Genomic DNA, 16,913 nt, shown 5'->3' with positions numbered 1-16,913 from the left:
CTCTTCCACCTGTCAACAAGCAAGCTCTTACTTTAAATTTCTTCTTTATCTCCTGTTCTTTCTTTTCTCTCTCTTTCTGTTCCTTTTTCTCCAGCTCTAGCCTCTTCTTTTCCTCCTTTTCCCTTTTCTTCTCTCGTTCTTTGGATGCATCTCTGTAGATAAATATTGTTAGGTTGTTTCATCAGCCGCAGGCATTGACGTGATAAGGCTCGCTATCCAGAGAGGTTTCTACCCACAACAGAAGATGGTATCTGAAGTCTAGATGAAGGTAAAAAGCTAAGGATTGTTAACATTCCTGGGTGTGTGAGATTGGTCTTAAACCCAGTAGGATGCATACAAATGAGGATTTCTTCCAAAAGCTCTGCTTTCCTCACAGTTGGTGCCAACAAGTGGAAGACACCATTTATAAAGGCGCTGTTTTTGCTGCTTGTTGGCATGAACAGAATTAATCTCTGTCTGTCTGTCCCCCTCTCTCTCCCTCCCTCTCTCTCTGACATCCATGTACTCATAGGTACAAGAGCACAAATGTGTGGTCTGTCTAGAGGCTAGTCCTTGGGATTTTACAGCATTTTACAGAGTCCCTGATGATATCCTCAGACAAGTAAAGAAACTCTAGTTCTTTGTGTTAAAATAAAGTTGGCATTATATGTCAGTCATTTGAACAATAAAGTTTTTTCCACCCTAATGCTGTATATCCATGCACTCTCCCTCCTACAAATCATTATATTCATCTGAGAGGGAAAATATCATGTTAAAAAAGTAACTCATACATGTCTTCATATGTTTCTCCGTCACTTTCTTCCTGTCAAAAAAAACCCATGAATAATAATTAATTTTAATTATTCAAAAAGGGAGCATACACGTATTACATAGATCAAGTACTTAGAAAAAACAAGAATACATTTAAGTATATGTAAATTCAGCTTGTTTTAAATGTTTTTTTCCTTTTAGAGATAGACTAAGAAAGTAAAGCCCAAAAGATTTCATTTGATATCCTGCTATATAATTCGGGTGTGTAGTCAGACTTAAATTTATGTTCAGTGCAACAAAATGACGATGATTTGGAATAATGATTGGTATTTAATGTCTCAAATATTTTAGATGAACTAAGATCATAAATGGAAAAATATCACCTTTACTCATAAGAATTACCATTTGTTGGTTTATACCAATAGAAAATGAAACACAATAATTGTTAAATATTTTAGTTATAGCAATATGATATGAAAAGGAAAAGAAAAACTGACCTCATCCAGAGTTCCAGTACCTAAAGGGGTTAAACAAATAATAACATACTGTACTTCAGAAGCACTTTAATACAGGGTCGATAGATGCACTATAATATTCCAGATAGTTCATAATCTAACAAAACTTACATTTTACCAAAGATACAGAAGTACAAAATAGAATATGTGGTTTAGATCCTCACTACAGCTTTTTGATACTTGTAATTTAATTATAAAATCATTTCATTGGCTCCCACAAGATAATGAAGAAACCCTTTACTCTCCTTATGAAAGGCATGCATATTTGTTTTTGTGGGCTTGTCTGGAACAAAGGTATTAATTAACAGATAGACAGATAGATATAGATATATATACAAGAAGTCTCAGAGGTCCACATGGGGGCAAGAAGGTGTATGGGATTCTTGTTTGTGGTTCTAGTGACTTGGAGGTAAAATACAAATGCACAGGGTGCATACCTTGGGGTACTTAACGTGCATGCTGTGGAGTGCCTGTGCAGTTGTTAACAGCAACATATTAAATATGGCATGTATAGCAACATGGGTGGGTCCCCCAAACAAATTATGTTGAGTGTAAAATAAAGATCAAAGTGAGTGCTAAGATAGTGTTTATGTACACTGAAACATATGCACACATACAACAGTATGCAGAGAATATGTATAGACACGTGAACATTAAATACATTAGAATATTTGTCTCTGGTAATGGGCAGTGAGGAAAGGGAGCGGGCCATTAAAATGAATAAATAAATAAGTAAAACCAGAGAAGGGTCTTGCATGGGTCAGTGTTGATGATGGTGACCCAATTAGAACCCTCCAAGAATGATTACCTTAAACTTCTGTCATACAAGGTAACAAAGAGATAAATAAAACATCTTTTTGTCCCTTACCATCAAAGTGTGTGACACCATCTTGATTTTCTTCATTTACAGGGCTTCTGGAAACAAAAAAGAAGAAAGAGTAAAAATGGAACAAGTAGATGCTCATCTTACAATAAAAAAGAATAAAAGGGCGGTTAAAAAATGATTCTTTTCTCTTTAATATCTCCTCTGATGCAAAACGTCAGAAGTCATTAGAAGTGACTAATAGTCATTATGCTGCTACTGCTGTAAAACATGGAGAATCGGGGAGCTTGAGCCCAGAACTGTCCTTTCACAGAGAACACATACAATTAATTCATTGCTTCAGGGCAGCAATGTTTTTTGTTAAAACAGCAGTATGTCAATAATTCAGTTCTGGGATTCTGAAGGCATCTGATTGATTTTATGGTACAGAAACCCAAGAGACTTAGTTCCAGTCCTTGACGCCTTCCTCCCTTCCAGGGGTTCCCCACGTGGCGTTATTCCCATCATCGGCCTGGACTCCAAGGTGCTTCATCCTAAACCATTTCGCTCCAGCAGCTCTTAACAGTTATTCGCACCTGAGCCTGGAGACCCCTAATGATTTGTGGAACCATCTATGTTTTTTAATTTCTATTCTCAGGTTGATTAGCATAGCGGGAAAGAATTGCCACTTCACTGATTTCAGCTATTACAAATAATTGATATTCATTCTCAACAATACCCTCTCCACTATTCTATGATCTCATTACACTTTTTTACTAGTCAACCCTCCCTTATATCTTCTTTCTCAATGGCTATTTAAAACGTTCACTACTTTCCTGAAATCTCCTCTTCCTCTCCCCTGTACTCAGATGATCTTGTCTCTCATTTCGCTGATAAAACAACAGTTATTGGGCATGAAATCTCTTAAGAAAATACATTCTTTTAACCCACAAACTTACCTACAGCTGTAACTACCCTTACCTTCACCCTACTAAAAATATTCTTTTTACCTGTGTTCCTAATCCTATATGAATTATCAGTGATTTTAATCTTTTTATCACCTTTCTTGCGAATGTCATTATATTATTTATATTATTATTATTATTACTCCTCTTCTTTTACTCTCTATTCCTACATATCTCATTTTTTGTTTTCTTCTTCAGCCCAAGTGACTCTCATTTATAAAGAACAAACACTTCTCTTTGCATTTCTAAATCCTCTATATCACCACAAGATAATCTTGCTTTTCCCAGCCAAAGTAGAAAAAGATGTCTACAGTCACTGACTTTATTTCCTTTCTTCCCTCTCATTTCTTCATTGACAACAGTCTGGCTTCTATTGCTTAGCCTTCCTGAAATGACTCTTAAAAGACTTAACTACCAAATCCACCTGAGACTTCTCAGCCTGCATCTTGTTTGACTGATTGCTCTTTGGCCCTCAACGACATGGGTAATTTTGCCTTCCCTGAGTCTCCTTTGTTGCAATGACAAGTCTTCTATGTCTCAACTCTTATTTCTCTGGCCACTATCCCACAATTTCCTTTGTGGGTTTATTTTCCTTTGACTTCCCCTTTAAGTGATGATGTTTCTTTGTGTTCTGGTCTTGGCTTTCTTCATTTCTTTTCACTCTACATCTGTCTCTGAATGGTCTCAAAATACCCCCAAGCCTTCACAGATTACATTAAACTGGATGATTTCCATATTGAAATCTCTAGTCCAGACCTATTTTTTGAGTTTTAGACATTATCTATCTGTCACCTGTCTATCTCACCCTCTATTTATCTGCCTACCTATCTATCTTTACTTGGATGTCCAGCTGCCAGTTCCGTATTAACATCTCAGAAGCTGAGGTGTCCCTCCTCCATCTCAGCCTACATCTTTTTTTCTTACTACTTTTCTTACTTTGGTGAATGGTACCACAATCCCCGTGGTCACCTAAGCCTCAGGGCATGCTTTATTTCTCACTCTTCTCAGTCCCACATCAAATTAATCAAGTTTTGTCAGTCCTACATACTTAAATGTCTTCTCTCCTTTCTCCTGCTAGACATGAATACAGCCCCTTCTGCACACTGCTGCCAAAGTGATCTTTCTAACACAAAATTAAGATTCTATCATTCATGCTCAGTACTCAAGCCACATTAAGAATGAGGAGTGTTACTTGAATCCAAGAGATACTGGTTGAAAATTTAACCCATTTAAAGAATGTGGAATGGGAGTGCCTTATCATCACTGAGACCATAACAAGAGCTCAGTGGGTACACTTTCAGCTCAGAAAGAATTGCCATGGACATATGTGTCTCCACTTAAGCTGGTAAACATGTGATCATAAACCGTTAGTCTAACAAACTCACTCTTTTACATTTAGAATTCAACTTATATATGCATATATTTCTATTTATGTAAGTGTGGGTTGGTCATGACAAGACATTTGATTCTCTTAGTGAGACTTTTTAGATCCTGAAAGATTCAGAATTAAATACAGAAATGACAGAGTAATTCAAACCCATGGCACAAACATTTGTGGAATAAGTTTTATAATCATTGGGACAATATACATATATTCAGTATTTTTAATATTTAAGAGATTAGTTACATTGGGAAATATTCAGCTAGATGTGCCACATCATTTAAAATTTGTGAGTGAGACTTTAGTTGAAAAAAGGTGTTGATTATCAATGGTGGCTGACATAAATAAGAAAGTCATCCAAACAAATGAACTCCTAACAGAAGAATCCCCCATCACTAGGAAGGAGTCATACACACACACACGCAAACACACACAAATAAATTTGATCAAGCTGCCTCTATATCCAACTATTAATTTATAAGAAATACATACAAAAGGGAAACACATAAGCTATATTGTAGAAAAGCAATCAGCAAAATCTAGACTGTGGGCAACTACAGGCCCACAAGCAACTTGATTTGTTCAAGAAATAAATTGTAATAAATAAAAAAAGGTAATAGAGGATGAATCTGTAGCTTAAAAGAGAGTTACAAAACATATACGCCAATGAAGATGTTAGACTTCCTTTGAATTCTTATTCAAACAAACAAAAAACCCGTGGACAATTTAAGAGACAATGGGAAATTTGAGCAATGACTTGAAGTTTTATATTAACATGTAGGGTTTATTTTAGGGAGATAATATTTATGGATGAAATCATATAATTTTTGGTATTAGTTTCAAAATAATATGAGAAGAGGGATAGGTGGGTGAGGGTGTAGATGAAATAAGATTGTTAATGAATTTATAATTGTTGAAGTTGATTAAGGGGACACGGGAGTTCATTATACTGTTTTCCTTGCATTTTGTATGTTTAAATTGTTCAAAATAAATATGATCTTTAAAAAAGTGTAAGAAAAGTCCAATTTCAAATAAAACTAACATCTAAGATTACTGGTTGAGGTTTAATAGATTGGTAAAAATCAGTTAGGTTCTTAAAGGGTTTTTGCTTAGTAAAGTTATTAAATTTGTTCAGTTAGATGTTTGAAATGTTTAAAAACAATGCTTAAAAATTCAATATATAAATTTTTACATACAGTGTAAGGGAATTAACTAAATTTATGGCTATAACTATTGATTTGAAAGAAATTAGTGTGAATTGTCCAATCAGTAATCAAAGATCTCCCTAAAAATAGTTACCTAAATAAAACCTATTGGCTGTATAAATAGAATAGCAAGTCATATTATGTAAATGTAGATACTTAAAATAAATTAGGCCTTTGCATAAACTTTAATGAATTAAATATTAATTAAACACACAAGGTATAAACACTATAGACATCAAAATACACTGACTTCCTATAGAATCAAAGCTATAACCCTCTTCACGGTATACAAGGCTTTTACTGTCAGTCCTCCTGGTTAGCAGTTTTATTTCTCTTCTTCCATTGTTTCACATCTTAATAGTGAACTGACTTACCCCAGACACACCCTGCCTGGTTCCTTATCGTCCCAGGCTTGCCCCTGCTGTTTCCCTTCTCATCATCCCCTGCCTGTGGCCCTCCCTAATGTTTCAGCTTCTCCTTAAACACTCCCTCTTCTGTGAAGTTATCCCTGACTCCCCTAAGCCCATGCAGTTGCATCTTCTATATGCCATATTTTATTCCATTATAGTGATTATTCTGCATGATCACAGTTAAGGAGAAATTGACACATGTTTCTCTTCCTGCTATGTGACCATAAGCCCCTTGTGTAAAGAGACTATCACTTTGTTAGTTAATTTATTAATAAGACTGTCATTTTCAGTAAGCTATTAGAACTTATAGGACTTTTTTGAATGAATTAATGATGTCCTAGTAATGCCAAGAAACTAAATTAACTTTCACTATTTAAGTAAATTAGTTATTGTCATTTATGAAGAGGAATATTAAGTCAAAAATACCCCTGGACTTGTAGTTTACTTCTAAAACACTTGGATGAATAAGAGATACTCGCAAAATGAAGGCTATCTGCACATCACATCCATAGTTATGTGTCTACACGTTATGCAAATCATTTAGTACGTGTAGAGCATGTTTGCATGTATACGCTTATTCATGGGCCCAACCTTACAGCATATAGATCATAGTTTATTTTATATAGGTCTGAATCCACAAACGTTTAACGTGGAAACATTCAACAAACAGAGAATAGTGAAAAGAATAGGAATGCTAATGAGGAGTAAAAGGGAAAATGAGGAGAACTACGTGACTGTCACGAATAAGTCCAGATCAGTGCCACCGATTGCTCAGAAGTGTTCCAGGCAGCGAGAACAGCTCCAGAGATGATGAGGTGAACAATGAGATGAGTCACAACCCAGGACACCAAAAACTAAACAGAGGAAGTGGGTAAAGGGGAAGAAGAGGGTGCTTATCAGGTGCCGTCACAGTATGTCCAGTCAAAAGTCCCTGCCCCAGAGTTCTTGTTGCTACGGTAGGGCAAGCAGAATTCAATAGGAAAAATATGGTTGCTGCCGTCACTGTGACTGTCATTTTGGGAAGGCACTAGCGCTCTCTTTCCTGACTTTTAAAGCTGTAAGTCTGTCGACCTTTCAGCCTTATTTACTATTCATCACTTCTACTCAGGACTTCAGCCTTTCAGTGCCAGTGTGCGTGTGTGTGTTTTTCAAAGAAGGAAGAAATTTAAGTGACACATAAATCGTTGTTCTACCTGTGCTCACTGAAGGGACAGCCTGTGGACTTTTCCCTGGAACTCGTCTTCTCCCTAAATGACCTCCAGTGCAGAGGGGTCATAAAACTGTTCCCCAAACGGAGTCAGGGAAGAGGATGTCAGTGCACAACCGATGTGGCAAGTCTTGACTGCAGGAGAATTTAAAGCATTTCTAATTAATAAAAGGTTATAATGGTAACTTCTTACTTTTCCTCTCATTTTAGAGCCAAGAAAAAAAAAAAAAAAAAAAAATCCAAACAAGCCTTAAACGGACTATGAATGACCTCAGGGAAAAGAACTGTTTAACCTGTCCTTTTCTAACCTTAGTCACTTCCCATTATTTATTATTCCTTATTACCTCACCTTTCCTGTCTCATTACTATTAATAACCGTGTCATTTGTTTTGTATACTGAAGTGTTCAACCACTGGCTCTGTTTTCATAGGGACAATCGGTCATATTGTTAAAATTTAAGTTACTTTTTAAAATAGCACAAAAATGTGTGTTACACGAAGGATGTTGACTTGAACACTAATGATGACAAATATGCTCTTTTGATCCATTTCAGTTCTTCCTCTGATATCTGAGGAAAAGAGAAACTCTAACTAGCTGATGTCTGACCACTAGGTGGGGAAACAATACAAGATAAAATACATGGAACAGACTGAAAGTGACCAGAGTGGGGGCGGGAGGGAGATTATGGTGGAAAGAAGGAGGATGGACTCGATCAAGAACATGTATGAATGACCTGTGAACATGGAAACAGGGTGGGAATCAACTGTGGGACTGGGGGGATAGAATGGGCAGAGGAGGGCGAAGGGGGGGGGAATAGAATAACAATAAAAATGATTTAATAAAAATAAAAAACGAAAACGAAAATTAAAAAAACAAAATACAATATAACTTTGGCCTCTGCCACTTTATTTTTAAAGCTAGCTATTCTAATTTTTACCTGCCTCCCAGCTTGTCTATCCCCGTGGCGTCCTGACCTGAATGATATAATTACAGATGACTTCCTGGGAGTAGACAGGTGACAAAGACAGCCCGGCCTCCCGAAATTCCTCCCTGGAGTCCAAGGGGAGATTTGATGTCATGCCTTAGGCAATACACACTCCGCACCCCGGGGAGAACAGTAAACCTCACTAGCTCATTATTCCTTTGGAAAGCCAGCCCCCCTCGTCTGAGCATGAGTCCCAGTTGCTCTAGTCGCTGGTTCCAGGAATTCTTTCCTTTCTTCGCCGTTATCATTTACCCCTCGTTACTGGGGCTTTCTTATTAGCATACCAACACGCTGTTATTTCTTCCATCTTAAAAGTCTTGATTCCGTTTCCTCACTGGTTCCTGCCCCATTTCTTTGCTTCCCTTCTCTCCTTTAGCATTCTGCCTGTTCATGCCTTTCCTTTCTGTCTGTTTCAAGGCGATTTCAGCCAGGCCCGTGTCCCCACCGCTCCCGGAACTTCCATCCACACTGACCTCCATAGTGCTCACGTACTGGTCTTCACAACTTTGGACACAGTCCTTCACTGCTTCCTCCTTCAGAATATTACCTTGGCTTCTTGGTTTTTTCCTCCCTTGTTGGATGTTCCTCTTTCTTCTCCCAGGCCCAGTAGGGCTCGCGTGTGCCAGGGCTTGTTTCTTCTCTCTAGTTACACTCACGTCCTTCGGGATCTCAACAGTCTCATGACTTTGCGTGCGGGATATATGCCCGTGACTCTCAAATTTATATTTTTAAACCAGCACTCTCTCCCAAAGTTGTCACTTCGTTTACCCGATTGCCTCCTCCACGTCTCCACTGGGCTGCTTCAGAGGCGCCTTAAGCTTCCCATAGCCATACCCCACGGACGTTCCCCACCAAACTCGCTCCCCTGCGGCCTCTCCCATTCCAGCTGATGGAAACGTCATCCTCAGTGTTGCTCAGGCCAAAGCCTGGGAGCCTCTTTTTCTTTCCTATCCTGAATCCAAATTCTGTTTCAAAATATATCCAGAAGCTGGGCACCTCTCACCGCCTCCGCCCTGGGCGGAGCCCCCTCTAAAGGTTGCCTCGTTTCTGCAATATCTGCCTTCTTTCCCTGCGTCAGCATTTGCCTACTATCTCCTTTCAAACTGCTGTTCAGGTCATTTTTATAAAACACAAGTCAGGAAACATCACTGCTCAACCTCTTTTTGTGGTTTTCTTTCTCTTAGGAAAAGAGCCACAACCTCTGCCATGACCCACAAGACCCTACATGAGCTAAGTCTTTTTCTGCTACCCCGTTCCTTGGGCCACGGTCCACTCCAGCTCCTTCCTAGTCTTCGAACATTCTAGGTCTTTGTTCTATCTGCTTTTTCTGCCTGGACCCGTTTTCCTCTGAGTATCTGCATGTCTAACTCCCTCACTTCATTGAGTCCGCCCGAGTATACCTTGCTATTGAGGGAGCCACCCTCTCCTCTGTTTAAAGCTGCAACACACTGTCCCCCAGTCTCACCCTGACACTACACCACCCACCCCTGGGCTCTTTTCTCCCATAGTACTGTGTTTCCTAACATACCATATATTTTTTTACCTGTTTATTATTTTGATTCTTTTGCTCTCTTGCCACTGATTTACGTGGGGAGGGGTCTTTGTTTTATTCCTTACTTCCTGAAATCTTATTACAAAGACATAAAGTAGTGGCTTAAAAAATAATTGTTGAGTGAATGTAAAATCATCTATTCGATCTTGACCTGAGAGTGGCCACTGATTGGAGAGGATCCCAGGGGAGGGAACACTTGGGATGCACTCAGGTGTGTGTTTTGAAGGGTGGGGTTGTGAAGAAAAGCACAGAAGTACCCATATTTTACCATTTTACTTACAGATCAATGTATAAACTTCCCTTTTGCGTTAAATATAAAATTTGGAGTGAGATTATCAAGACTCCTTTTACTTTCATTTCCTCTTTGTGTCTTGCTAGCTTCCTTTACTAGGGGGAAAGTTTCTAACCCTGATATTTCTTCATTTTGGAATTCACTTGAGTGCTCTGAGGAGACCCCAGAAGTTTTCATTATATACCACATTTTTACTTTTGAAAAGATACTGTCTTATAGATGTGCTTTAGCTTTTATTCCCTCTATTCTCTCCATCTGACAATTAACTTTCAGACCCTTCAATTACGGTTGATCTAGGCAATATAACACCTAAGACTCTTGTTTCTCTCCATCTTTTTCTGAGAGTATGCATTTTGTGGCATTGACAACTCTTAGATGAGTCAGACTTTCTAATAGGAAGTCCTTAATAAGATGGAAGCAGGGGTAAGGTAAAGTTTATTACAATTGCTGGGTTTCTGCTATGTTTTCTTCAAATAAGAATTTGAGCTCAGCTGGTCTGCAGGCCTTATTCAACTTAGCAAAATTCCCAGCAATCCTGGGAAACTGACCAGCATCCTTACGAAGTAGCAATACAGGCTAAAGGACTATTTTTGAAATCTTTTCTTCTTTCTACAACTTCTACTCCACACCTAACCGTAATGGATTCTAGGGAGTGGGTTTGCAGAGAAGAGTTAACACAACAGGCCTGGAACTGCTCTATTTAGAAGAACCTTCTTTGCAGGTTGGCCCTTGGCTTGTACACTGATATGAAAAGTTGCCTAATTGATAAGAATAATTTGCTGTACCTAGACTGTATACACAATGTGACTTATGATGAACATTTACTCGTTTTTAGAAGTCTGGTACTTTGCAAGTTGCTAGGTAGTGGATCCCTCTGCAACTAGCCCTCAGTAAAAACCTGTCTCTAATAGGCTTTCTGGGGAAGCAACATCACGCATACAGTTAACATGAATGCATAGTGTAGGCCATAGAGAAGACAGGCACTAAGCTGCTCTAAGATTTTCTGGTTACTGCCTTTGTATCCTCCCCAAAGCATAATACAGTAAAACATACTGGCAGTTACCCATGACTACTATGTTTTCAAACCTGGCTCTAAACTGTAAATTTTAAGAAAACTGTCCATCAGATAATATTATTAACAGATTCTATTATATGGATTATAGATGTTAAGACTTTGAATGTAAAGAACATCAATCTGGAAGGAGATTAAAGTGAAGGGAAAACAAACTGTAGTTAAATATTTGGGGATATCACTTATTTGTGGTAAAGGAGAATCATGGAAAGCAATTTCCTAGAAGAAGAAGGAAAAGGTAGCCTCACTGGCCATAGGACCCATGCTTGTCACTGACAGAATATTTCTATTTAGAACAACAGTGCATTCTATTCCATTCCTCCACTTGCTTTTTGCTCAACCCGCTGTGCTGGTAAATCATGGATAAAAAGCCCATGCATAGCAACCCATACAGTTCAGACATTTCTAAAAAGTACCATCTAAAAAAATTTAAGCTTAAATCAAAGCTTCCTAGGTTTTAAAAACAGCCCAAAACCTGAAGGGTGGGAGAAAACCTGCTTTACTTTGGACTCAGGACAGACATTGGCCCAAATATCTACTCTATTCTTGTAGGATCTTGGAGAAGTTATTTAGCACCTGTAGAGTTCCATTTCCTCATCTGTGAAATGATGAAATATTATGCACTGAATAAGATTATAGGGATTAAATATGTCAAATGCCTAGCACACCATAGGCTGTCAGTAAAACATGGTGGTAGTGCTGGTGGTGATGGTGATAATGGTGGTGGTGATGGTGCAGTGGTGATGGTCACAATGGCGGTTGAGGTGATGGTGGCGGTGCTGACCACCATCAGGCAGCGGAAATTTTCTTCCAATAAATGCTTAAGGGGAAAACTACTGCAAAAGCAGAAAAACAAGAGTTGCTGAAGGTTCTGGAGGTCTGCTTAGACATATTTTCTCCCTGCTGGCTGTCCACTTTTGTGGCCCCAGCATTTTCCCGCGGACCCCTTAGCATTCAGCCAAGCACAGTTTGAAAATCTTCGGCGAGAGATTGACAAAGAAAAGACACGATAAGGGACTTCCAGCCAAGAGGGAGGCTTAGACAGACACGCTCAGTCTCCCGCTACGAATAGAAAGGAATACAACTATCTCAAAACAAAAGGTAACCAGAAATTCCAGAAAATAAAACTACATGGAAGCCCAACGTATGAAGCTATAAACCAGTGGTGCTTGCCTGGATGGGTAGGAGGGGTGAGATCGGAACTGGAACAGAAAGGTCGGGTGCGGCCCTTAGCGGTAGCAGCGGGGACAGCGGCAGGGGGAGCAATCCGGGCTGCAGTCGAGCCCTGGCAGTTCGTGACCCCAACGCAGGGAAAGGCAGCCCCCCCATTGCATCCGACCGTGAGGCCCAGAGGGTGGGAGGATGGATCCTGATCTCCCAGTGGAGAATAACAGCAGGAATCCATCTTGGACCCTCGCCCCCACATAAAGCGCCACAGCGCAGCGATAAAGGTCAGGATCGCCGCCGGTTGCCTGGTAGTGATGATTACATGGGGCTCTGCCCCCCACAGCCTGCCCAGGAAGCAAAGCAAAACACAAATCTTTCAAAATGAAGGAGACAATGATTGAAATCCCGGTGGCACAGCTCACCAGGCAGCAGATGAAGAACCTGACAGACGAACAAATAAGAAACCTTTCAGAGGCTCAGTTCAGAGCTATTGTTATCAGGTGGCTTACAGAATTAACAAAAGATCTGGAAAAAGATGAGAAAGAAGCGAAAAACACTCATAACGAAAGGAACAAAACCACATACGAGACAGATGGTGAGGAAATAAAATCCAGAGTTCATTTCAACAAACCGGAATATGGAGAAGGAACAAGCAGTCAACCAATGCAGCGAGAGGAAATGGGAAGCAAGGATGAGAGGATCAGAAACCTCTGGGACAGCTATGAGATCGAACATTTGGATTATAGGATTTCCAGAGGGCAAAGAAGAAGAACGAGAAATTGAAAAATTATGTGACAAAATAATGAAGCAGAACTTCCCTAACTTGGGGAAGGAAACAGACTGACAGGTCCAGGAAGCACAGAGAGTTCCAGAAAAACTGGACTCAGGGAGAACCACTCCAAGACACATTATAATCAAATTGTCAAAAATTAAAGATAAAGAGAGAATCTTAAAAGCAGCAAGAGAGAAGAAAAGAATCATGTACAAAGGAGTCCCAATTAGACTATCAGCTGACTTCTTAAGGGAGACCCTGCAGGCAAGAAGGGACTGGCAAGAAATATTCAAAGTAGTGAAAAGCAAAAACCTACAGCCATGAAAACTCTATCCAGCGAAATTGTCATTCAGAATAGAAGGGCAGAGAAAGTGCTTCAAGGACAAACTAAAACTGAAGGAGTTCATTAGATCCAAACCACTGTTATATGAGATGTTAAAGGGACTGGTTTAGAAGAAGGAGGATCAAAACTATGAACATTAAGATGAATACTGCATCACAAGAAACAACAACAGAAGCTAGGGAATCGAAACAAAGGCAAACTAAATAGGCAACGAGAGTGGAAAAAGAACTATACATATGGGGAACATACTGGGGGGAGGTCAGCAGGGAGGGGGGAGGGAGGAAAGGGAGGGAGATGGTACAGGAATTAAGAAGCATGGTAGGAGGGAATGGAATAGACAGGAAGATGTTGAGAAGAACTATATGCACAACCAATGGACATGGACTAAAAGGGGGGGACAACTGGAGGGAGGGGGGCCACTGGGTGGAGGGGAGCAGAGGGAAGGGAAATTGGGACCACTGTAACAGCATAATTAATAAAACATATTGAAAAAAAAGAAATGACACGATAAGCTTTTGCTTACTTCAGATCTAGAGGAGGCTTGATGTTTCTGGGAGGTAGGCTGGGGACCGGTGGCTGTGCTGGGTGAGGAGCTGCAGGTAGTGGCGGCTGGATGGCTGGATGGGACGGCGGTGGGGGTGGCAGGGAAGTGGCTGAGTACGGTGTTTGGCTTTTGCTGGTACCTGAAAAGCAAAACAAGCCATACCATGAATTAAGACAAGTTTTCAAAGTACAAAAAAGCTGGTTATTCCAAGTAGGTAGAAATGAGAATTTTAAACAAAAAATGTAAGAAATGCATCTTCAGTTGAATCAATGCTAAGTATCATGAGACAGAGCATTTTTAATGCACCATATCTTTTGTTCTCTTCAGCCGTCTTGAGGTATAATTGACAAATAAAATTGTAAGATATTTAAGTGCACAACGCGATAATTTTATATACCTATGTATTGTTTAAGGATTCCTTCCATGGAGTTAATTAACATATCTATCACCTCACATGTTTACTTTTGGGGGGGGAGGGAGAATACTTATACTCTACTCTCCAGGCAAATTCCAATTATACAAAACCGTGTTATTGACTATAAATACCATGTTAGAGGTTAGCTCCTCAGACTTTGCATGTCTTATAACTGAAAGTTCGCACCATTTTACCTCTGTCTCCCTATCTCCCCCACCTCAATGCCCTGACATCCCCTTTTTTACTCTGTTTTTATGAGTTCAAGTTTTTTTAATTTGTTTTTATTTTTTAGATTATACATATAAGCAATACTTTGCAGCATTTGTCTTTCTCTGGCTGATTTTACTTAGCATAATGCCCTCCACATTTATCCATGTTGTCACAAGTAACAGGATTTCCATTTTTCAAGGCTGAATACCATTCCACCATATCTATTTACCGTATTTTCTTTACCCATTTGTCTGTTGGTGGACACTTAGCTTGTTTCCATACCTTGGCTATTGTGAATCATGTTGCTATGAATGTGGGGGTACAGCTATCTCTTTGAGATCATGACTTTGTTTCCTTGGATATATACCCAGAAATGGGATTGCTAGGTCATATGGTAGCTCCATTTTCATTTTCTTGAAGAGATGCTATACTGTTTCCCACAGTGGATGCGCCAGTTTACATTCCCACTGAGGGTGCACCAATGTTCTCTTTTCTCCACTTCCTGGTATTTTTCATTTCACGTCTTTTTTATAATACCCAGTCTAACAGATGGGAGCTGCTATTTCATTGTGCTTTTGATTTGCATTTCCCTGATATTAGTTGGTAAATGTTCCATTTCTTGATACAGATAAATTCTTTGAGTTTATTTCCCACTCTTAAAGATATTTTTTTTACCTTGTTAAGGAAAACCTTAAAAATTATTAAATCCATGTGTAGAGTGTATGAATGAAAATTTTCATAATAAAACATAAACCAACAAAAGAAAATTCTCTTACCCCTTAGTTTTAACATTATAGATTTTGTGAACAAGTCTATATCAACTCTAATGTCACATTCGTTATGTTTTACAAATGTTGATTATTTTTCATCTGACTCGTTGTTTTGCAACAGAGAGGTTATTTTTCATTTCACGTCTTTTTTATAATACCCAGTCTAACAGATGGGAGCTGCTATTTCATTGTGCTTTTGATTTGCATTTCCCTGATATTAGTTGGTAAATGTTCCATTTCTTGATACAGATAAATTCTTTGAGTTTATTTCCCACTCTTAAAGATATTTTTTTTACCTTGTTAAGGAAAACCTTAAAAATTATTAAATCCATGTGTAGAGTGTATGAATGAAAATTTTCATAATAAAACATAAACCAACAAAAGAAAATTCTCTTACCCCTTAGTTTTAACATTATAGATTTTGTGAACAAGTCTATATCAACTCTAATGTCACATTCGTTATGTTTTACAAATGTTGATTATTTTTCATCTGACTCGTTGTTTTGCAACAGAGAGGTTTAGCCTTTGTGTGTTTTTATAGGTAATACATTTTTACTTGTTTCTGATGGTCTCCTTGAATCTTTAGTAAGAAATATGTTTTGTTTAAAGTGTGATTTTAAAACATTGAAACCTATTAAAAATCTCATAAGTATATTATATATATTGCATAAATTATAATATGGGACAAGCAAAACTAGATAAATATGAATTACCTATAATTCCATCACTTAGCAGTAAGTACTGAGTTACATGTATTTTAAAACATTTTAGAGCAAATATATACTTTATGAGAAGGGAACAAAACGAGAGCACTTTGCTACTTTGCTATCAGCTTTTTATTTTTATTTTTCTCAATACTCATAAATATCTTTTCAGGTTAATATAAATATAATTTTAAGTTATTAAGCTACTGTGCTTCATGTAGCTCTACCACGATTTAAAAAAACCAGGGTTCTAATATTCGATATTTATATAATTCCTTTTTTTTTGGCATAATAAAAAATGGCTTAGTCATTGTACATATCTTTAAAGTTTTTTCTTAGCATAACTTTCATTAAGAAGAAATTTTATGGGGAATATAGTCAAATAATACTGTAATAACTATTGATGACACCAGGTAGGCCCTGGGCTTATCAAAGATCACTTTGCAAGTTATGTAAATACCTAACCACTATGTTGTGTACCTGAAACTAATATAGTATCAAATGTCAACTGTAACTGAAAAGATGTTTTAAAAAGTCAAAAGAAGGAATGAAATTGTTCTTTTGTGACCAAAGGCATCAGACCTATGACAACCTAGAAGGCAAAACTAGAAGCAATATATATCAATATCAAATAAACATATGTTTACTGTGAATTACAGAACCCACAAGAACCAATCATCCAATTTCAATGGAGTGTGTCATTGTCAAAAAAAAAAAAAAAGGCACCCAGATGAGTGTGTGTATTTTTTTCAGATTTATATAGTTCCCAAAACATCTTACAGATTAACATATTTAAACATAACACGTATTTAAACTGAATCTAATAGAAGAAATTGAAGAACTTAGAGATAG

General features: G+C 38.3%; 1 protein-coding gene across 3 annotated transcripts in view; it reads right to left on the bottom strand.

Moving 5' to 3' along the window:
* The window catches only part of FYB1 (FYN binding protein 1), a 155,203-nt gene that overhangs the window by 26,747 nt on the left and 111,543 nt on the right, over positions 1 to 16,913 (bottom strand). For all 3 annotated transcript variants that reach the window (XM_090276155.1, XM_090276154.1, XM_090276156.1), the window contains exons 3-7: positions 13,942 to 14,101; positions 2,134 to 2,180; positions 1,248 to 1,267; positions 771 to 802; positions 32 to 152 (exon numbers count right to left, since the gene is read on the bottom strand). In XM_090276155.1, the coding sequence (XP_090132281.1) occupies positions 32 to 152; positions 771 to 802; positions 1,248 to 1,267; positions 2,134 to 2,180; positions 13,942 to 14,101 (380 nt within the window). The remainder of the gene's footprint in view (positions 1 to 31; positions 153 to 770; positions 803 to 1,247; positions 1,268 to 2,133; positions 2,181 to 13,941; positions 14,102 to 16,913) is intronic.

The sequence above is a fragment of the Furipterus horrens genome, unplaced genomic scaffold, assembly GCF_987537825.1.
Source record: "Furipterus horrens unplaced genomic scaffold, mFurHor1.1.pri manual_scaffold_5, whole genome shotgun sequence".
Classification (NCBI taxonomy): domain Eukaryota; kingdom Metazoa; phylum Chordata; class Mammalia; order Chiroptera; family Furipteridae; genus Furipterus; species Furipterus horrens.
The sequence above is the reverse complement of the archived record's forward strand: the minus strand, read 5'-3'. Positions and strand labels throughout refer to the sequence as shown.